Here is a 24,332-nt window from a genome sequence, read left to right on the forward strand (position 1 = left end):
TGTCACAAGATAAAGTATTTTTCTACAAGTTACAAGATCAAGCTTTATTAAAAATATTTTTCAAATGTGAAAAAATGATGCACGTTTGCCAGCAATTTTTAAAATTAAAATTATAGATTATTTGTCAATGTTACAAGCTATAACACCCTTTGTAGTTGAACGTTACAAGTGTTTGATGTGCAATTTTTTAAAATCAAAATTAATAATTTTTTAAAAAACAGATTTAATGAAGATTTGTCACTCCGATGTTTTCCATTAAAAGTGTAAATAAACTGGACTGTTACATGATATAAAATTTTATCGGTTGACTTTTACAAAATATACTTATTTCTTCAGTTTTTAGGTGTTAAGGTTTAATGAACAATTTTCATGAATTTTTTTTTAATAAAAATTGTCATCAAATGTGAATGTTATCACTATTTATTTTAACTTAAAAGTTTAAGTTGTAGAAGATATCATACTTTATTTTACAATTTTTAATGTAAACAAATCATATAATGAATAGTGAATATATTTGAATTTTAGAAGATATACTTTATCTTAAATATCTTTGTAAAATGCAAAAAAAAAGTTAGAAAATATATTGGACGCTTTTAATTAAAATTGTAAATGAATAAAAAAAACGGTCAGTGACAGTTTGTCAGTTTTTTTTTTATTAAACTTTAAATTTGAAATTTAAAAATAAAATCATAAAATACATTTTTAAAGATTGTTTCATATTACAAGATATAATACTTTTTACTCTTAAATATTTTTTAATGTCAAGAAGTTTAATAAACATTTGTCATGAATAATTGCAAATTTGAATGTCGTAAAAACATTTCAAAAATAAGTTGGCACGATACCACACTTTGTTGAAAATACTATTTTAATGTAAAATATGTTAAATGACAGTTTGTAAGGTGTTTTCATAACATTGTAAATACATTTAAATGTGAAAAGATGTGCTACAATTTTTTTATGAAAAAAAAAAATTAAGTTGTATTTTACTAAAATATCAGTAATTTTTAAATTGAGATATAGTACTAATTATAACCAATAAGGCAAAACTCAGATTTGACTGTTTATTTTTCTCTAAATATGGTGAACTGCTTGGCATATGTTGCCCTGGATTGAATTAGTTGTAGCACGCTTCTAAACACAAGGTGAAGTGGGCCCCCGCCTCGCTCTTTCTTTTTGTAATTTTGACATCCCCCACCTATATACACACACAGACACACACACACACACACATACAAATGTGTTTGTGGCATTGTTGTGCGCAGGAAACAAATGTAATTCTGTTCAATTCGTAAATGTCTAGTGGGGTAAGACGGTGGTGGCGGCGGGGATGGCGGCTAGCCTTCGGGGGCGGGGGGAGGAACTCCACTCGCTTGCTCGCTCGCTCACATACCAAATGAAATTTCAAAATCCAAACGACTGAGCTGTGATTTACAATTCTCCCTCCGGGGCGGCGACAAGCGAGAAAACATTTCAATCAGGCACACCGCCGCCTTTGTTGCGCCGCCGCCGTGAATCAGCTGTTTAAGAGGACAAACTTAGTCAACCTGGTCCAAATGTAGTCTGCAAACACACCAGGAATACTGCTACAAGCTTTTCAAGGGGGATCAAATGTTTGAAAAAATTGGTGGAAAAGCATATTCATAATTGAAGTCATTATGCTTGTTCAACAGCACTCAGAATTTGCCCTTTTTTATTGCATTTATTTGCTTTTGACAAATGATGCAGAACAGAAGGGCACCAGTTTCACTGCTAACAACACTTAGCAGGTTAGCGCAGAAAAATGACTCAGATTTGAAATGGGTTTTTTTGGACAACAGTTGTGTCTCATTCAAAGACATTCTGTGCTATAAGAATACATTTGGATGTGGTAAATGTCTTATTTAAAGCTGTTTTAGAGAGCAATGCAATCTTAACGCAGAAATGTGTGTTAGCTGGTATCTTAGCTTTAAAGTTGGTCCAGATTGTTTGGTAAGTGGCTTCAAAATGTGTTTTACTTGCTCTTGTCAAATGATGCTGAACACAAGGGAAGTTTTTTCACTGTCAGCAGCAGTTACCATGTCAGCTAGCGCAACGGTGCGGCTCGCATTTTTGAGCATTTGTGAATGTTGTGTATACAACTAAAGTCATTCCTAGCTTCTTCTTCATGCGAATAACAAATAGTAAAAAAAAAAAAAGTGCTTTCATTTGCACGAAACATTCCTGCAGTTTTGTTAAATGATGCTAAACTGAAGGAAACTATTTCCACCGCTAACACTTGTTAGCATGTCAGCTAGTGCAACACAGCAGGTCATGTTTTCATGTGCTAGAATTTTGAGCAGTTTGTCAAATGATTTCTCTGCAATAATTGTATGTAGAAATTTGACACATGGCCACGATAAAATGTTATTTATTAGGCAATCTTAGCATACATTTAGTGACAATTAATTCACCTCACTGTAACAGCTATTTTTTGTTGGCTTCTAAAGCTAAAATTGGAACCGATTCTTCGAGAGTTTGAACGTTACAAATGGTTTTTCATTTGCGCTAAACACTATTCCATCATTGGTGGAGAGAAGGTAACAATTTTAAACAGCATGTCAGCTGGCGCAATGGAGCTTTTCAAAGATAATTGCTGGAACTATTAGAAGTGTGTCGAAAGCATCGAATGTATAGTCTCTCTCTCTATTGCCTGTGAAAATTTGACCCATGGTCATGGTTGGAGCTACTGCTATTAACCACCTTAGCATGCTTTTACAGAGGGATTCTAAAGAGCTCTATTTAAAATAAAATTTAAAAAAGAGTACATCTAATTGTAATGCAGAACGTTTGTTGCTTGCTTAAGTGACGTCTCCACACCGCTTTATCACTATTTTCAGAGGCGAGAGTAGAGTGCGGGGAGTTGTGCAGGGGCGGAAGGGGGGGGGGGGGGGGGGGTGTTAGGTAGGCGGCGGTGTGCTGCGCCTTTATTTGACACGTGGGCCTTTTGCTCAATAAGTAAAGTGTGCCACGTCTCGGCCGAGAATTGGACTCTCTGGCGGAAGATTGAAACAGAATCAACTGCAATGCGTTAACCCTTTTCCCAGGGGTCTGGCGAGGGGGTGGGGGTGGTGGGCAGCCAGTCCCATTCGAGGGGCCGGCAAGGCTGGGGCTCATTCCTGAAACTCATCTCCAGCTCGACCGGACGATGCTAACGAGAGCTCGCGTAGCGACAAAAACGCATTAGACCTACCCCGGATGCCGTCGCCATTTACTGCTGTCAGTAGCATAGCTCGGCCTGCTGTAATTAACCCCCCAAGAAAGAAGGGATGCTGTGATTAGCGTTAGCACGGCCTCACAAGACCACCAACGCTGCCTCCTTTGCTATCCGAAGTCACCGTGGTTCTCCTGGTGAAGGTGTGATCACGGTCTGAACTGAATCAATGGAAGTAATGATACAAATTCCAAACAGGAAGCGAAAGAAGGCAAATGGACGATATGGATGTTCGGCAGGGTGTGTTACTGGTTACAAACGTTTTGGATTATGGATGTTACGAATAAAGGCTACAAACAGAACAGTTTCATGTCCTCCATTTGGACGGGATGACGTCGAATTTCCATGTCGTGGTTTGTTAAAGCACCAGATCTTTTGCAGGGAGTGTTATGGATAAAGGATATTACGGATGCTACGGATTACGGATGTTACGGTTACAGACCACAAACACAACAGTTTCACATCCTCGACGTGCGCAGGATGAGATCATATTTCTGCATCATGATTTGTTATGGCACCTGATGTTTAGCAGGGTGCGTTACGCATTTAGAACATTACACATCGAACAGTTTCGTATTTTGGATTTGCGCTGGATGGCATCACATTTCTGTGTCATGGTTTGTTAAGGTTTGGTGGGAGTGTTCCAGATTACGGCTATTACGGACATTATGGATTAGAGACTATGGATACAAGCTACAGACAGAAGGGTTTTATGTCCTCAACTTGTGCAGGACGACGTCACCAGATCTTTGGCAGGGCCAATTACAGATAACGGACTTTCAAATGACAGCATTACAGATACAGGCTACAGAGAGTGTTCAGGTTCTGGATTTGTGCAGGATGATGTCACATTTCCATGTAATCGTTTGTGAGGGCAACGGATGCTTGGTGGGGCGCGTTTTGGTTTCTAAGAAGATACAAATTACAGATGATACGAATAACAGACGTTATGGATAAAGGCTAGAGATGGAATGGTTTAATGTCCTTGTCACCGGATGTTTGGTAGGTCGCGTTACAGATTGCAGATGTTATAGACATTAGTGATTACGGACATTAGGTATAGAGGCTACAGATTGAACATTTTCACGTCCTCGACTTGACGTCACATTTGTGTGTCATGTTACGGATCATGATCGTTACGTTTTACGGATGTTACGGATTACAAACGCTCTGGGCATTGGCTGTAGACCGAACAGTTTCACATCCTTGACTTCCCCCAGATGATGTCACATAATGTCACTTAATGTTTCGCAGGGAGTGTTACCGATTACGGACGTTACCGGTTAAGGAAGTTAGAAATACAGGTTACAGACAAAGAGTTTTGCTTCATCTACTCTGGATGTTTGGTGGGCCGTGTTTAGACTGGAGGTGTGATTCCGGATGTTACGGACATTAAATAACGCACATAATGGATTTAGGTTACAGACGCAACAGCTTTACGACCTCAACTTGCATCGGCTGACGTGAACCCGTCGCATCGTGGTTTGTTACTGCACATAAATTTTAGCTGGCGGGATACGTTACGGATTCCTGAAGTTACTGATTGCAGACGTTAAGAATTCTGGACGGATTACAGTGGCGACAAACATTAACAACCGTCCCTTCAAGCAATAAGTAAACCCCCCACTAAACCGGTAACAAACCACGACACGGGAAAGCTGCACAAGCCGAGAACATCGGTCTGGAGCTTCTTTCACCCAGTGTGTGCGAAACCGCCTTTCACAGTGAACCCACTGAGGTGGAATATTATCATATATTTTCACACAACAACTCGATCTCAGGTCAACAGATCCGTGACTGGTATGATGAATAAAACAGTGACTGTGTGAAAGGCACAGGCAGCTAAATGCTGCGTTGGTACATTTCACACAGCACATCAACAATAGGGGAAAAGCCGGGAATAAGGCGGCTTTGACTAACAGTGTGAACATACCAAACGGTGTTAGCTACCTACAAAATTAGATAAAAATTGCCCTCAACGCTCCCCTCCCCCCGTCCCCCTCCATCACCCACCCCACCAACCCTTCTGTGTTGGTACCTTTCACACAGAACCCAGCAAGGTGTAATGTTCCTGTACACTTTCACACACCAGGGACGTTCCAGCGTTCCATTATGTTGGTAGCTTTCACACAGAAAAGTGACTGCCAATTGATAATGCAAACATACTGAGTGGTGTTAGTTATTGTCGTCCCTCCATTCTGTGTGAGTACCTTTCACACAGAACCTAGCGACACTGCCTTTTCGTAGGGTGACAATTGGGCAGTGAACTGTGTTTTGGGTGTTAAACTGCACACCCCTGCCATCGCATTCCTCTATTTCTGTACTCTATGTTATTAGCTCCAAAGCCACACAATTACCATCGCAAAATTCTGGGTTGGTACCTTTCATACAAAGCAGAATCACAGGGAAAAAACTAGGAAAATACCACTTTGAGGAGCAGTCTAAAAGGATTTATGGCCCCCAAACACACAAAGTGGCATGAGCTACCTTCGAAGACACAACATTGTTGTCCCCTCTTTCTGTGTTGGTACCTTTCACACACCCAGCTACAAAGAACATCAAAGATCATGTGATCGACCCCAGTCTGGCCACCATATTTACACTAATAGTAATAGTAAGACGTAAAATAGGCCTACTTCACACAAGGCAGCATTTGGAATGCAAACAAAGTGCGACGCAGCCTGGCTAGATAACGACACCCCCCCCCCCCCCCCCCCCCACCCTTTCTACTGTACATTCTCCACGGATTCACGCCGTCGCATCGAGTGAGCGAGGGAGGGCAGTAGGGAGGCAGATGGAGGGAGAGGGAGGCAGTGAGGGTTTGCACGGCAGACGGCATCCCAGGAATGAAAAGCAGCGAGCGTGGGGAGCGGTCGGGGAACGCCGAGTGTGACTCACAGGGTCGTTTCCCGTTTTTGTGGTGCAGCAAGGATTCTCCGCCAGAAGAAAAAAAAAAACGACAGGCACCGCCAAAGAAGATGACGCATCGGAAGTTGGAGCTTTATTTCTATGAAATGGAACAAGAAGGAAGGTGAACACTTGGAATGACGATGTCAAAGAATTTCTTTGGTTTGCACATTTAACATTTAATGTTATCAAAATTTAATCAATAAAGAAAAATTATGATAGGGCGTGGTGGGCAGGGGGCAACTCCCTGTTATGCCACTTTTGGGAATCTCCTTGCTATGCAAAAAAAAAAAAAACCCGATTAGTTAGGAAATTGAGGAGGGCCGTGGGGTAGAAAGAGTAGGAGAATTCCAAATGACGAAGTAGCAACACAACCAGTCTACAAGGCAACGCACCAAACTCCTCGTTATGCCACCTTCAGGAATCTCCAGGTTATGCATAACTAAACGATTAGGGAGGAAACAAGGAGAAGAGGAGTGGGACCATTTCAAATGAGGAAGCAGCAACATACACGTCCAACAAATCAAAGGCACTAAACTCCTCGTTATGCCACCTTTGGGAATCTCAGTTCCGCAAAACCGAAAGATTAGGCAATAAATTAGAAACCAGAGGAGGAATAATGCACACCCTTTTTAACCCAATGATTAAAACAAACCCAACTTCCCGTTTTGCTGCTGATGAGAATCTTTATTCGTAAGTTAAGTAAAACAAAAAAATTAGAAGGGAAATTAGGAACCAAAGCAGGAGGAAAAATGCACATAGTCTACAAAGCAATTAAAATGCCCAAAACTCTCTGTCATGCCACCTTTGGGCATCTCCAGGTTACGGAAAACTGAAAGATTACATGTAAAATTAAGAGAGGGGATGGGGCAGTAACAAAGGGAGAGGAAAATAAATCCAAAATGAGGAAGCAGCAATCAAAAATCTATTCCAAAATGAGGAAGTACCAATGCAAAAATCAAAAACACAATAATCCTTGATATGCCACTCTTGGGAATGTCACGGTTACATGAACTAAAAGATGAGGCGGAGTATCAAGGAGGACGAGGGGGACAGTTAATGAATGATGAAGCAGCAACAAGCCAGCCGATCAAACACACACAACTCCCTTTGATACCACCATTGGGACTCTCCCGGTTACACGAAAGTAAAAGATGAGGTGAGAAATTAGGAACCACAATGAGGGCATACCTCAATGGTGGAATAGCAGTTGGAGAAATCAAAATTATGAATCAAACAAACTCCCCGTTACGCCATCCTTGGCAATTTACTAGTTAAGTAAAACTAAAAGATTAGGTGCAAAATTAAGAACCAAAGCTGTTGCAGAAACGCACACGGTCTGATCAAAAGCACCAAACTCCATGCTCGTTGTGCTACTTTTGGGAAACTCCAGATTACACAAAACAAAAAGATTTAGCAGGGTAATGACTCAAACGCATCAAACTCCCTGCTACGCCACCTATGGAAATCTCACGGTTATGCAAAACTAAAAGATTAGGCGGGAAATTAAGAAAGGCGATGGGTCCATAATAGAGGGAGGGAAGGAGACTTTCAAAATGAGGAAGCAGTAATGCACACCATCAACAGGGCACCAATCAAAAGCACCAAACTCCTCGTTATAGCACCTTTGGGATCTCAACGTTACTCAAAGCGAAATGATTCATTAGAAAATTGAGATGGTGGAAGGTTTAGAAGGAGGAGGGCGAGTGGAGCAATTACAAATACTGAAACAGAAATACATTACGTCAACAATCCAACAAATCAAACAAACCAAACTCCTTGTCTTGGGAATCTCACTGTTACGGAAAACTAAAAGATAAGACAGGACACCAAGATCCAAAGCAAGAGGAAAAATGTTTACAAGACAACAAATCAAAGACACCAAACTCCCCATTATGCCACCTTTGGGAAGGAGGAGGAGAATTCCAAATGAGGAAGAAGTAACACACACTCTCCAAGCCAATGAATCAAATGCAACAAACTCCCCGTTATGCTACCTTTGGGAATCACCAAGTTATGCAATACGCAAACATTAAGCTGGAGGGGAATTCCAACTGAGGAATCAACAACACGTCTTTATGGCAACAAATCAAACCCATTAAACTCCCTGTTATGCCACCTTCAGGAATCTCCCTGATACACAAAACTAAAAGGTTTGGTGGGAAACATGGAGGAGGAGGACGAGGAGGTGGAGGGTGACTATTACAAATGATGACGCAGCTATGCACGCCAGCAAAGGAAATGCATCAAACTCCCTGTTAGGCCACTTTTGGGAATCTCCAGGTTGTGTAAAATGAGAATATTTGGTGTGAAATTATGAAGGCTGAAGCAGTGGCAGAAGAAGGAGAATTCCAAAACGATGAAGCAGCGATGCACACAGACAAGCCAACAAACCAAACTCCTCATTATGCCACCTTTGGGAATGTCCTGGTAACGCAAAACTAAAAGATTAGGCAGGAAATTAAGAGCGGTGAAGGCGGAGAATTCCAAATGACGTAGCAGCAACCTACACCACATACAAGCCAACCGATGGAACACACCAATCTCCTTATCATGCCATCCGAAGGAATCTCCTCGATGCACAACACTAAAAGAATAAGCAGAAAAAATGAGGATGACAAGGAAAAGGATGAGCGAAACAATTATGAATGATGAAGCCGCAACGCGTAGGGTCTACAAGGCAACCAATCAAAGCAAACTCCTCGTTATGCCACCTTTTTGAATCTCCAGGTTACGCAAAGATAGAAGATTGGGTGGGAAATTAACGAGGGCGAAAGGTATATAACTGCATGGTGGAGGAGGAGTGAGGAGTCGCAGGGGCACAATAAAAATGACAAAGTAGTAGCATACACATCGACAACCCAGAAATTAAACACTGCAAACTCCTCTTTATGCCACCTTGAGGAACCTCTCAGTTGCGCAAAACTAAAAGATAATGTGGGAAATAAAAAAACGAAGCTTAAAAAACAAAATACACACGCTCTACAAGCCAATGAATCAAAACACATCTAACTCCCTCCTATGCCACCTTTGGGAATCTCCTTGTCACACAAAACTAAAAGATTAGGCTGGAAATTGAGAAATGTGAAAGTATGGAAAGACGACGAAAATTCCAAATGACAAAGCAGCAACGCACATCGTCTTTGCAATGCACCAAACTCCTTGTTATGCCACCTTTGGGAATCGCCTACTTACGAAATGAAAAGATTAGATTGGAAATTAAGACCCAAAGCAGGGGGAGGAAGTCAAATGTTTATATTTGTCAGTTTGTCAAGTCCTAACATGAGATAAAAAGAATTTTGCCGTCGCGGCACCGAAGGGATCAAAGCGAGAGCCGAAAGAGTTTTATCACCGCTGCAGCGTCCACTTGTAATTTAGCACAAGTGACGGGACCCCCGCTTGTAAATCCCTTGGAGGAGGCGTGTCATGTGAGGTAATGCAAAAATCTCGACCTCACTCCAGGCAAGTTGGGGAAAAAGTCTCCTGTCAGGATGACTTATGTCATAGATGAGATGTAACCAGTGCTTGCTGTCCCGCTACGCAGTTAAGGAGTGGACGGGACAAAACCAGAGGCTTGCTACAAAAGGAAGGCTAAAGGCATCAGAGAGGGAGTAGAAGGAAGAATTCTTACCTCTGGCAGGTAGAGGAAGGCGGGGGGACACTGAAGTGAGTGCGGTAGCATCCCGGAGCCGGAGAGCAGCAGACAGCCGGAGTTGGCCATGGAGCTCAGCGTGGGGTAACGGGATGCTTTGCGCATTTACACGGGAGATCCTTTGGCTCTCGTTCTCTCTCTGTGTCCTCGGATCACTCGCTTCTCGCCTTTTTCAATTTCCCTTCCCTGGCTTTTGTGCGTCTACTGGAGGGGGACGGCAATGTGCGCTTACGTTCCGCCTTTATCGCGATCTCTCGCTCGCTCCCTTACTCACTGTATCTCTCTAGCTGGCTCGTTCGCTCGATTCCGCGCCGCGACTCTGTTTACTTTGAGCGCGATAAAAGGCAACAAAAGCATCGAGACACAGAAGGGGAGGCTCCGGCCGAGGAGGAGGGGTTGCCGTGCCGACAGGGGGTTGGCTCATTTGTGGGGAGGGGGTTGTAAGAGTGAGGGAGGGGGGGGGGGGGTCTTACTGATGAAGTCCCCGGTGGATTCCGACATCAAACGGTCGGGGAATGGGAATGACATTAGAACAGCTGATCCAAGGCATGAGCTGCTCGCGGGACGCCGCACGCTGCTTTTTAATTGCAGCCCCCCCACGGTACCCCCAACATCAACATCACCTCCAAAACACACGCCTCGCACTGGATGCTATGCGTGAAAATGTAAGCGTAATCCCACAGCTGCCCTCTATGGACGCCGTTCCAATGGTAATTACAGATAGGAAGTATGTACAAGTGCTTGACAATTTGCGATACGTTTTAATGCAGAAGTAACATTATTATTATTACTAGCAGTGCATTTTTCAATGTACTGTTGAGAGAAAAAAATCTGAACCATAGCAAAGCACGTTATTTTTCAATGAATATGTCCAGTGATAGTTTTTTTTTTACTTTACATTGCTCGATTTAAAAAAGTGGTTGAAGTTTAAGCTTGATCAATTTCAGATTTTTTTAACTTTTCATATAAATGTTTTTATTTATATTGCAGCTTTAGTGTCGTCATTGTACAAATTTAAATTTTAACAATCTTATAATACAAATTCATTGTACTTTTATTGTAATTAATTTTTTGGGGTAAAGTTCAAATTTTTAAGGAGGACTTTTTTTTTTTTTAATAACAATACACTATTTTGTCCCGTTGTTTCTCTGGGATCACTTTTTTTTCTTGTCAAATTGAGATTTATTGATTTTTTGCTAAAATTAGGCTTTTTTTCTTGTAGTTAAAATGTCTTCGTTTTTGTAGCAATACTCCTTTTTTCATTTAAAATGACATAACAAATCATGAAAAATAATAAATTGAAAATTCTGATGTTTTTCTGATAAAACTAATATTTTTTCCTCCTCACACAATTACGCCTTTTTTTTCTTCCGTCCATCCCCGAACCACTTCTTGTACAATTAAAATGTTTGTTAAAATGTGACTGCATATTGCAAGGTTTTCATATTTTGACTACATTTTCCTCAACTTTTTTTCCTGTTAAAATTATTTTTTTATAAACAATCTTTTTAACTTTGAAATTCTGATTTTTTTCTTGACTTTTTTTTGATATATAAAATGTTGCTATTTATTTTTTTTTTATTCTGTGTCCTATAAAATTGTGCTTTTTAAGCCTTGTTAAGTTCAGACCTTTTTTTTTCCTTCAGGAAAACTGCCTGCTGACATGATATATTTTCCCCAAAAAATTATTTTCTCTTACGATATGTTTTCCTTGGAAAATTCTGACTTTTTCTAGTTACACTGCTTTTTTTTTCTTGAAAAATGACAAAAAAGGATCTTAAATGACGAGCATTTTTCATGGCGCCCTCGCTGAAATTGCAAGCGTCCATATTAAACCACTTCACAGCACTGGCTGATCTCTTTAATGACAGTTGGTTTAATGAATGTGGTAATCAGTGGACATTCAGGCCAATACATACACCACTAGCAAGCCTTCGCAGGAACATGACAAAAAAATTCCGCCTGCGCTTCGACTGAGCGGTGCACGCGGCATCGCCAAAACCCACAGGCGGCTTCCTTTGAATGTGTCTCTTTCCTCATTCATTCCGTTTGATAGCGCTTTAAAGAGAAAGAGAATGCACAAAGACGTGCTTCCATCACACTTTTATGACCTCCAACATTGCAATCCGGTGACAACTTGGGCTTGATTACGGCCACGGCTGGCTTTATCTGGACCCTGATACATCGCGTCCTCCCCCGGACGGGAAGTGCCGGGAGACGCGAGCAAGGGTCAAGATGGAGTCATATGGAAGATGATGCCAGCAGTCAATGTGATCCAAAGCGGGCCATAATAGCGTTAAAAATGCCAAAGAAAATGCAAAAACCCTTTGTCCTGCCATTTGGTTTGGGTTCTGGATTCTTACTGGTGTCATTTCATCATCAGTCTTAGTCTGAGTGCAAATCAATCAATCAATCAAAAATGGAATTTGAAAATGTTTTTTTTTTTTTTTTTTTCAAATGACATTTTGCAGGTGTGTTCATGCTGGTGGTGAACATTTTCATCTGCGCCAAACATTAATTATTTGGTAAGTAATGGAATTTGGTAAGTATGTCTATCATGAGCAAACACAGCAAAAAAAAAAGTCTCCAAAAGCCATGACTGAAAAGACACAACAAGTCTGCCATTTTGCTTTGAATCAAACATTTTAGAATCATTTTGACAATTTTCAGGGTTTCTTTGAATGTTTTGAAAATTCGGCACTCGAAGCTGGTTCAATTTAGCAGCATGAAATTTGGTCGGCGTGTCTGCCATGAGCAAAGTCTCAAGAAATCATAACCATAAAAACACAGAAAGTCTGCCATTTGCTTCCAAACAAACACTTGAGGCTCATTTTCCTTTCGGATTATGGGAGTCCAACTTGTTTACATTTGTGGCTAGATGTCGAGTTAAACGAAGATCTGACGCCGCTGCCGAAGACGACCCCTCTTTTGGCGAGCGTGTGGCTGCCAAGCACCCGTAACCAGGGCAACGCCTATCGTGTGCCATAAGCATGAGATCGATACGTCGTAAAACGTCGGCAGTAAAACGTGGCGCGATGGTGCGCACTCAGTGGGAACGCTCGGCCTTCAAGGACCCCCCCCCAATGAGGAGGTCAACGCACAACATAATAGAAGTGAAAATGACTCGATGAAGTAGCATGTGGTTCATTAAACTAGGTTATTCTTGTCCGCTCGTTTACAAGTAGAGTGGTACATTGATTATGACTTTTCCAAGTTAGGAACCGTCACTTGGTGTTTTTGTTTGTTTGTTTTTTGCTTTGTGTTGCGAACGAAAATGTTGTCAAGAGCGAGCTTCACAACTGGACGACGTGGAAACAAACAAACAAAAAATGGAGCAATGAAGGTATTGGGATGTCGTCGCATTGGTCCAGGTTGTCGACGCACCTTCCGCCATTTATTCAATAGCACAAGGAGTCAAACACACAAATACAAAATGAAAACACAAGGAGCGACTCACTCGCTCACTCGGCCACGACATCCAACATGTAAATTCTACAGCACGTATAGCAGTTATGCTTCATAAAACTAGTTGATTTCGTTCCATTAAATTATGACTTTAATTCCATACAAATAAAAAAATGAAAAATCCTGTAAATTCTGAATGTCTCTCATAAACGTAGACTTTTTGTCTCAACCTTTTTCTCGTGAAATTCAGACTTTTTGATTGCAAAATTTCACTTTTTACCTTCTTGAATTGTTTTTCTTGTAATATGAAAATGTTTTCCTCAGCAAATTGGAATTGCTGATATGATTTTTTTCCTTTAAAATTGTTTTCAGGTTATTCCCTGGATGATGTTTTCCTGATAAAATTACAACTTTTAAAATTGACCTTTTTGTGTCAATATTACAGCGACAATTTTTTTTCTCGTAAAATGTCTTTTTCGTCAAACTGGAGTTTTTTATCTTAAAATTAAAATGTCTTAAAATTTAATTTTAAAATACACATTTTGGTGTGTAAATCAGAGGCATGCTTGCCATCAGAACACCCACCACAACACGGATCGCATCCGCTCTCCTCCGGCAGCCATCTTCTCTCCAGCCCCGTCTCTACCGTCTTGCCACCTCGCCGCCTTCTTCCCGCTCTTTTGCGTCTCGTCGCTGCAGTTAATAATTCAAATGAGCACAGCGAGATCGCCCGCTTCAAAGAGGGCTGCCGGCATGTTTTGTCATATGAAATCAAAGCCATCACACACACGCACACACGCTGGTGCGTCGCCAATATATATAAAAAAAAAAAAAAAAAAAGAAACAATCAACGACTACTGGGTTTACCAGCACAACAAGTGCTCCGGTGATCACCATGGCAATATACCTATGATCGGCATCATGGTTATTGGCGTATGACTTGAATGTCGCTGAATCCGTTATGACAACACACACACAAACTGCTGATGACACACCACACATGCATGCACTTGTGCGTCGCTAGTCAAACAAAAAGACAATTAAATTCCTCTTGTTTGTTATTCTTGGTCATTGCCGTGGTGACCTGGCAATAATCGGCATCGCTGTTATTGGCATACGACTCGCACTTCGCTGATTGTGTTTCGAGTATACACACACACACACGCACACCGGGTTTATCGGGACAACAAGTCCTTAGCGGTATTGTTCTCTGTGATCGCCAACGTGGCGATGATCGGCATTGCTGTTTTTGGCCTACGACTCAAATGTGGCAGATGTGCGTTACGACGACACACACAGTGGTGCCTCAGCAATTAAAAAACGAATAATAATCACGAGGTTTAGCCTCATCTCTAATTTTGCTGGTGATCAGCACGGCAAACTGCCGATGATCAGCATGACAATTTTTGAGATACGACTTGAACATTGCTGATTGTTTCACGATGACTCAAACGCTCGTGCGTCACCGATTTCCGAAACACAATGAACGATCGCTTGGTTTATTGGCACAAGTCCTTATCGCTATTATTTCAGCGAATCGCCACGGCAATGATCAGCATTGCTGTAATTGGGGTTCGACTTTGTTGTTGTTTGTGTTCTGATGAATGCTTTTTCACTCCGTGCGACAGAAAGTGTTCAGACCTTGTCAGCCATAACCCAAGCGACCCAAACCACTGTCAGCGTTTTCCCGGTCAACGATGACTGGCATTGCTTGATTGGGGTTCCACTGTTTTGCTGATTGTGTTACGATGACAGTTTTTTTTTTTTTTTTGCAATTCCTCTGCCAGGAAGTGTTCAAGTCTTGTCAGCAATAATCCAAGTGACCTTAACATTGGCGGCGCAATCCCGGTCAACGATCGATACGGACCTAATCACCGTAAGTGACGACTCTTCATCGACTCCTTTTGGATTCTGAAACCATGCTGGAAAGATCACAGATAAAAACATCCACCATACATTTGTATCCTAACTGGTATGGCGGCTTTTTGTGTTCAATGTCTAAACTCCCTCATTGCATTCGAAAGATGTGAAATCCATACCATGCAATTTATTTTTAATAAAGACCAGGTTGTATGATAGAGCCCAAAGAGACTTCTCTTCCATTCAACTGGCAAAAATAATAATCACCAAGAATGGCTGAGCACAACAACAACAAAACAACAAAGTTCAGCAGTTTAAATGTATTTATTTATGTATTTTTTGTCTCTCTAAAGTATCGAAGTCAGTAGTTAATGTCGTTTAATTTTCTCGTTTCTTATTGACTTGTTCGTATATGCTGCAAGATGCAATAAGATACACTCACAGGCCCCTTAATTAGGTACGCAAGCTAATGAGAGCCAATACGCCATGCGATCAAACCTTTCAAAGCCTTTACAAAACAATACGGCTGCTATCTTTTCATTCTTAACTTAACAATGTTGATCATTGCAGGTGCAGTTTGTGGTGTACGACTTCACTGTGTCATCCGGACAACCGCTTTCTAACAGGTTGAACCACAAAACAACTAAATTGCTTTTCTAATTGTGGTATTACTGTGAACTAATGCTAATTTGAGCTATTACATTACATTTTTTAATCAGATTATTAGATTTTATTATATATGTATGTCTTTCTATGCACTTTTGTCTTGCCGATGATAAAATACTTAACATACTGTACTTCAATGGGCCACCACTATTTGCTCTGTCAATATGGATTGCCTTTACTATGAATGCCCAAAATTGTAAATCATCAATAACCTTTTGAAAAAAAGACCGGTTGTTTCTGCATGGGAGACATTTAGCCATATAAAACCAAGGTAGCATAAATTGTTGTGTCTTCACCGTTATTCATTCAATTATGTGAACATGTATTTATTTATCATTTTCAGAATGAGTCAGCCAATTGAAGATTCACAAGCGAAGGTTGAATTCCACCGTCGACGGTTTGGCAAGCGCTCCAGACGCAGAAATTTGAATACAAGACATTCAAAAGTAAAAGTTACATGTCTCCTTCAAAGATGTTTTTCAACGTGTTGTCTTTTAGCTGATAACGTGTCAGTGCATTTCCGAGGGAAGGGGCTTTGATTTTTCCAAAGTTTTCCAACGAATCCCCAGCCGTCGGTGTCGGGGAGAAGTAGAAGAAGACGGCGGGCTCGCGGAGTTGCGGCGTTCAAGTCGCACCCCCCCCCCCCACCTGACAAGCCTGCTCATTATCTGGCATTTCAGCAGTGCCAAGCGGGGGCACCAGGATGCCCAGGGGTGGGGTGTAGGGGGTTGAGAGGGTACATTTGAAAAGGGGAGGTTACGTTCTCGTTAAAGGTCCACTGATGAGATGTCATGGCGGCCCCCTAATTAAAGCTTGTGTCGTATTTCTTGCAGATAACTAAGCTACACATGCGTGCGGACGCGAGTGAGGGGGGTAGGGCTTTTTATATGTAGCTTGATACGTTGCAGGATGGGGGACCGTGACCCTGAGGACGACGTGAGGCGCCAGGGATGTTTGTTTGAAGGAATAATAATGAAAGCTCTCCTTCATGATTTCTTCACTTTGAGCTCACGGGGAGAATAAGGAGGCAGCGCCGTGGGGGCCACGGGGACATGGGTGGGAGGGGGTTAGCATCATGAAAGCACAAAGAAAAGCAAACCCTGGGCATATTTAGACCCTACATTTAACAATACAGCCCACTAAAACACCACTGCTTGTGTTCGTATTGTCTTACAACAATAAGACGCATTACAAGCATTAGGTCCTGATTTAATAAAATCCCAATAAGCGGGTGCTAAATTGCGTGTTAACGCTGACAGATTGTGTGCACTTTTGCTACACAGGTTTAAAATAGTGGATACCTCTCTAATTAAGGGTTTGGAGCTTAAGGTCCTGCTGAGGGTTTTCAGGAAGGGACATTCTTGAGCGAGAGCCACAAGCGGAAAAATGAAGTTTGAAGTGATGGAACTGGAAGTGCGAGTGGAAGACAAACAAACATGACTGAGTTACGGTAAACTGTTGCAGTAATTTTGGGGAAGCCAGCAACCATAAATGCCATGTTCTGTTTCATATAACTTGTCACGTGGAAATTCGATGCACGTGTCAATTGTCACAGTGCGCTGAAATGACCAAAGGTACAAAAATGCAGGTTTGATGCCGAGCTTTGTGATAGTTGACATGGCATGACTCCTTCTTGTGACTGGCTCCAAGTCAGCCCTTTACATCATTCAACAACTGGAAAATTGCATTGCCGAATAGATGTTATGTCAACGTTTTTTTTGTTTTGTATCTCGCATTTAGAAAATGTTTGCATAACTGGAATAGTTCTCCTTGCGGCCTCTCACCGCATTGCGTGCTGATTCACACCTGCCTTTCAGACGCACTAATCAATGACGCAAAATCAGCCATCACAATTCGTCTCATGTTTGATCATTCACATTGTGCCTGCTAAATTAATGCATTTGCATCCACTCTTTCCAAAATGTACAAAATGAACTGCGCAACAATTTATGGTGTTTGGCAGACGTAATCCTGTGTATGCCTGGTATGGGCCCGTTTTTGCGAGTGAAATCCTTTTGTAAATCAGCCTCTTAGTCCACAAGGAGCCGACACGTCAAATCCCACGATGCAGTGCAGTAGCCAGTTGCTGCTTAAACTAAATGTCAAACACATAAATGCAACTGCTGTAGGCCACAACTCACGCAACCCAACTCACTAGGTCACTGTATTAATTTGGTCCTTTTAGCATCCGGTGTACTTGATGTTGTGATGAGGGGTCGAGCGCCTCTGACGTCGACATCATTGTACGATGTGTACACAAAATGGCGGTGGCGTGGTACGAGGCGCATTCATCTGCTCTTGCCAACAGGAGGTGGCAAGCTCCCTCATCGTCTGCTCCATTAATTAAAAATGTTGATTAAATGGACAGCGCAGGCAGGAAGTGCAAGCGTGAGCCGGTATCCGTTCCCCGGTGTTAGCTCCGGCCGGGCCTCGCTCTTTCTCTTTTTCAGGACGTGTCGGTGTCTCTCGCCCCACCGCGAATGGCTTTGGAAACAGAACGTGGCTTTTATGTGGCGTCATTCATCCTCATATGTTTGGTCCCGCCCCCGTCCCGCAATGGCGGCTCCCTTTTATGGCCGACTAATGTGCCCGTTGCTGGGATCAGCAGCTAGGCTGTGGCCATCGCCCAACGGCGCCGCGCCGCCAGCATATGAGGACGTTTTCAAATGCTTACAGCCTGCTGCTCGAGCATCAGTGCGCGGCCGAGTCACGCTAGCGCTGCTAGCGTTGGCCCCGACGTGGGCGAGATGGAGCTTCGTCAACACGGTTAGCAATTCAGCAAAGTCGCTAGTAGGTGCAGACTACACTGGAATGATGACCTTTTATTTCTGTATAAAAAAAGAAAAAGACTTATGGAAACTATGTCTAATATTTTTCATGTTATTAGTAATCCAGCATGCCTACTTTGCCTTGTTTTTGGGGTTTTTTTTTGCATTGTGTATACTACTGGAACAGTTAATTTCCCTTATAAATAAATAAGAAATCCATCCATTTATTAATCCATTCATCCATCCATCCAGCCATCGCTAGCAACCACCTAGTGGTTGCTAGAAAGCGTATTCAAGATTTTGGCCACAGCTAGAGGCTGTGGTTAGCTCGATGTTAACAGTTCTTAACTATGCTTAATGGTTAGTGCCATGCTAACAATGGAGAAACATCTACTTGAAAGCACGAAATAAACGTGAGCGACAACCACAACAAAAATGAGACACAATCGTGACGATGAAGCATGACGCTCCCGTTAGCATCCAGTTGTGTTTTTAGCTATAAAGGTCTCATGAAAGCCATAGTTTGACACGTGTTTGTAGTAGATTTGTCATCCCATTGTATATTGTCTTTCTGAACAAGAAAGAACCAGCGCCTGAAACTAGCAAATATTCCACACTTAATGGTATCTCATGTTGTCAATCCACCACTGGTTCATATAACCTTACAGTATGTGGGGCTAAATGCTTCCTTGTCAGACATTATGGCACCTAACAAAATGTTCCATTACACTCCAATAGCGCAAACAACTGATGATGTCACCACTGGATTCTACCTTGACATCAAGCCCAAGTCCACCGGTGGTTCCTCCTACTTTGTGGAGCTAAATTACCTTCATGTCAGCCGGAGCCGGAGTGTTGTGTAGTGTTGTAACACTCAAGACTGGTGTTGGTGTCGAGACCCGTCTCGAGACCACATTTAATTTGATGTCTTGGTCTTGTTTCGGACTCGGACTGGCCGGACTCAGGATTTCCGACAAGACCGGTGAAGACCGCCACTGATCTGCTATTCTTCAACTTTATTAATGTGATAACAAGAGAAGCACTTGGTAAAACAACAAGTAGCTTCAATTCATGTGTAAATACCAACAACCTTAACCTCGATAACCCCCCTCTTGGTCTTGTCACCGTGACTTTATGTAGGCCTGACATACTTCGACATCAGGCAGAGCCGGAACCTTATAGGCCTTGACAGAATGTTCCACAACGCTCTAGCAATAGAATATTAATACAGGCTATGATGTCATCAAACCTGGAGTTGTCAAGTTTTCACTGATTCTTCAAACTTTAAGTAGGAATAAAATGTTCGAGGGAGCCAGAACGGTACAGCACCTGAAAGAAAGTTCCGGAACACTCCATCAACACAAACACGCGATGATGTAATCAAACTTTATATGAAGCCCATGTTGTGAATCCTCCACAGGTTCCTCCTACTTTTATGTGGGGCTAAAATGCTTTCACGTTGGGCAGAGCTGGAATGTTCAGGCACCTGACTAAACGCTCCAGAAAGCTCGATCAATATGAACAAGTGATGATGTCATCAACACAAGCTCATGTTGTCAATAGACCACGAGCTCCTCGTAGCTTACGTGGGGCTGAAATGCTTCCACTCGAGGCGGAGCCAAAACATTCTCTCAACATGAATAGGTGATGATGTCATCAAAGTTATACCGCCATTGTCAATCTTCCACTGGTTCCTCCTACCGGACGTGAAGCTACAACGCTTAAACTTCGGGCGAAGCCATAACGTTCCGGCACCTGACAGAACGTTCCGGTTTAATGAGCACATGTCATGCTCGTTCTTTACGGCCCAACTGCCCGACAATTCAAATCTATTGGCAGCAATCACCCTTCCATTCTGGCCGCCGTGTGCATTTTAGATTTGGGTGACATTCTGCTCGGAAAAAATCAACTTTAATCACGATGGTTGCGGTGGATGCCGCAAGCGAATTCCGCCGCCCCTGATGGTCACCACTGACATAAAGTATATTCCATTTGGGAGCAGATTGGTTCTGGCCAGTAATGTTCCCTCACAGCAGCCCCTGCGTTCCACCATTACTCCAAATAGCAGTCGGAGGGAGGTAGGGTAGGGTAGCCAGCATAGCGCTTCCGCCTCATACCCACTCGGCAGCGCTGTCCCTACAGGGGTTGCGAGTTCAAGCCGCGGACTTTAGGTGAGGAATGGAACGCCGATTAGGCCGGCAGGTGTCAGCCGATGAGTGAGCGAAGGCTATGGTGGAGTTGCGCCAACAAGCGACATGGGAGTTGGCCGAAGTGTGGATGAGAACGTGAGAGAATGGACCAGAGTCTCAGGAGGGAAACGCTCAGCAGCAAACGAGACAAATAAGCTCGACACAGCGAGATTTGTTCAATCGCATCGCACGTAAGATAGCGGAAGTGGAAATATTTTACGCATTCATGCTTGATTTGTAGTCTTAAATGGATGGATTGCTCGTTGAACTGAAGGAAATTCTAATGAAAACATGAAAAACAATATTTTCGGTCAATTTGGATAAAATCATTGGAGATACGACATGACATGGTTATTAATTTTTTGTGCGTTTACATATTTTAGTTGCAAAATGCCATCTCTGAATAATGATGATGTTTTATTTTTATGTGAAAAAATATTTTTGGGTTGTTTGAGTGAAAAAAAGATTGAGATAGATGCATTCAAATTTCTGAAATTTTACCTATTTTTGTTTTTTCACAGCAAAATAATACATCTTAATAACGCAGATTTTTTTTTCTAAGATAAAAATATGAGATCTGTTTTTAGTGGATTTCCATTCTAGTCCTTTGCTATTTTGTCATATTATCAATAGAAAATGTATGGAGAAAACAAAAAATCATGCAAAATGATTGTCCCTGCGTATTGGATGAAAATTATTATTATTATTGGTGCTAGTGGTACATAATGAAAACTATTGGTTTTAAAATACAAATGCTGAGATGGAAGCTGTTATTTATATAAACTCAACTTTATTTGTATAGCACTTTCACAACAACCACAGCTGTTAAAGTGCTGTACATAAAAGATAAAAAACAATAACTGAAATAATACAAGCATAAATAACTAAATAAAATACTGTCTAATTAAAATATGCCGAAGGTCCCCTCACATTGGCATTTCACATATTTAACGGTTTATGAGATAATGTAGGGCGATATGAAATTGGTTTTAACATATTACATAAACAAAATGTGAAGAATATGAGTATGAATATGATCAGAATATGGTATTATTTGCACGTTAAAAGTGTCATGCGAGGAGGGCAGTCGATCATCTAAAGAGCCCGCTCACACAAAAGTGTCTTGTTCTTCTTCTTCTCTTAAAGTTTGTTTGGCCGGCGGTGTGCGCTGGCGTAAGCTAAGCTACGACCCTAACTGTGGGACCATGCCCCCCCGCGGCAAGTAACAACAACCTTGCGCCACCACTTTCCATTCTGCGCGCCATCAAAACGTAGCCGGCGGGGGCCACCGGCGCTCCGATACACAGCTACACATTTTCCACGGACATCTGCCCCCGGAACGACAACGAGTACAGCGGCGGCCGTGGCGGCTTTGAGCGATTCCGCCCCAAAGGTGGTGGAAGAAATGTGAGCATAATATCGCAGAGTGCCAGTCATGAATGGAAAATGATGCGCTCAATATTTTAGAGGACGTCTGCTTTTAACACCGCCGCGTGCTTAAGGGAGGCAGCGAAGGGGGTTAGCGGATGTTGCACAAGTTCTGCAAGGACACACCTGGAGATATTTAAGAAGGTGTTGTGTCACAGCACGAGTTCCGTGACCGTAAATGATGCAATGTTACGGAATGGTACGTTAAGTCGGCTCACACTAAGAGACCGAATGGTATGTTGTGTAAGAGTGTTGTTATGTACAGTAACTCAAATGTGGGATTTCGTCACATTGCGCATGTAGTGTTACCATAATGTATGTAATAGTACAGTATGTTTGTACATTACAGTTAGGTGTTACATTATGGCATTTAGGGTTACAGCAAGATACAGTATGTATGTTGCGTAACTGGAAGTGACATATTACCGTGAAGTAAGTAATATTACGCTGTTATAAATGTGTTGGATGTTGTGTTACCATAATGTATGTAATAGTCCATTGAAACATTACGGTAAGTACAGTCAGTCTGCAGTAAGCGTTATGTGACCATAAAGTATGTAACATTATGCTTTGTTCCAAAAAAAATAAATGTATCACCTTAACTTATGTAACTGTATGTTGTGTTTCCACAATATATGTAATAGTACACTTAAGCATGACATCAGATCACAGTAAGATATTTAACGGTATATGTTATGTTACAGTAAGTAACGTTACCGTGTTACAAAAACTGACATCTCTGTTAGTTATTTGACAGTATGTCGTGTTACCATAATGTATGCAACAGTACTTCATTAGGGTGAGTAAAGTCCTAGTAATGTACAGTATATAATAGTGCGTTGTGTTACGTTAAGTCTGATATGAAAGATGTAACGCTATGCTGTGTAAGGTCAGAGTCAGTAATTAAGTTCCCGGTAGACACGCGGAGGCGTCACGCAGGAACGCCAGCTCGGCGGAGCGCCCTCGGCCGAGCGCATCGGCGGTCATCCGTCGTGCTAACGTCGCTGTGTTCCTTCGTGTGACGTTCCTCCGCCGCTTTAATGCATCTGCTCGCTGCGGCCCGTAAACGCGGCGTGAAGGCTCATCTGTTGACTTCCTCATTAAAGCCGAAACCCCAGCGAGTGCCGTCACTTTTCACGGAGACAGGTAAGGGGAATTGGGGGCGGATGGCGAGTGGGCGGAGGGCTTTATTCACCCGGAGCCAGCACCTTCATCTACTTGACACCGGCCCATTACCGCCTCCTTAATTTGTTGCGGCAGCGTGACAAGTCGCAGTCAAAGAAGCGCTTACAAGAAGGAGTGAACAAAAGCTGCATTGCATTATGGGGGAGGGTGGTTAGGTAGGGTATATAGCCATATTGGATCATCAGCATAGATCATCTGGAGGCGGGCTCCTGTTTTTCCTCGATGTGATTGACAGCCAATACAGGAGGGAGTACTGTTAAAAAAAACAATTACAGTTCCAATATGTAACAGTATGTCGCCCTAATATTAGGGATGTTCTGTACCACTTTGTTTCAGATTGATACCAGTACAAGTATTCACTATTGAGTACACACCAATACCGAGTCCCGATGCCACTAGTCGTTTGAAACATAACATTTTAATGAACACAATGACAGATCATTTTGAACAATTCTTTTTCTGATGTACATGATGATTCGCTGATGCGTCAAACCGCCGCAGTGTAGCATCAAAATATTGGCGAGGAGGACTTAAGGTCAGATTTTTGATTTTTTTTGCCTTAAGCATCTGTGGCTGGTAATACTAGCCTTCATTTATACTTGATACATTGATATCCGGTATTGGAACTCGCCCATACCTAGTTAACATAATGTATGTAAACATATAATTGGTACATTATGGTAATGCTACAGTAGGATATGGAACAGTTTCTGTTAATTACTGTAAATTGTGTACATTGTTACAAAAATGTACATTAACGTCACTTATGTATATGATTACACAACATATAATATGCTATAGTATTTTCTTGTGTAATCATACATTACGGTGGGTAAAGTCACAGTCAGATATGTCATGGTATGTGGTGTTACCATATCATTGTTACTATTGTTTTTCATGATTATTTATTATTTTTGTTGTAAAAAAATTCCCATCAGTTATGTAACGCTATATTATGTATGTATAGTGATAGTACATTAGTCCATAAAAAGTCCCTATAACATAAAAATAAATGTCTTACTTTCATATTTGACATACTA

At 41.9% G+C, this 24,332-nt stretch overlaps 1 protein-coding gene across 28 annotated transcripts in view; it reads right to left on the reverse strand.

The window, feature by feature from the left end:
* Window positions 1-24,332, reverse strand: part of LOC133465957 (RNA binding protein fox-1 homolog 3-like) — a 350,051-nt gene that overhangs the window by 98,649 nt on the left and 227,070 nt on the right. The window contains exon 1 of one of the 28 annotated variants that reach the window (XM_061749171.1): window positions 9,771-10,136. The exons of 26 other annotated variants lie outside the window; for them this stretch is intronic. In XM_061749171.1, coding sequence (XP_061605155.1) covers window positions 9,771-9,896 — 126 coding nt within the window. In that variant the 5' untranslated portion in view covers window positions 9,897-10,136. Of the gene's footprint in view, window positions 1-9,770; window positions 10,137-24,332 lie in introns of those variants that run through there. One more of the 28 variants, XM_061749186.1, reaches the window with a different exon arrangement.

Source organism: Phyllopteryx taeniolatus, chromosome 16 (assembly GCF_024500385.1).
Source record: "Phyllopteryx taeniolatus isolate TA_2022b chromosome 16, UOR_Ptae_1.2, whole genome shotgun sequence".
NCBI classification, from domain to species: domain Eukaryota; kingdom Metazoa; phylum Chordata; class Actinopteri; order Syngnathiformes; family Syngnathidae; genus Phyllopteryx; species Phyllopteryx taeniolatus.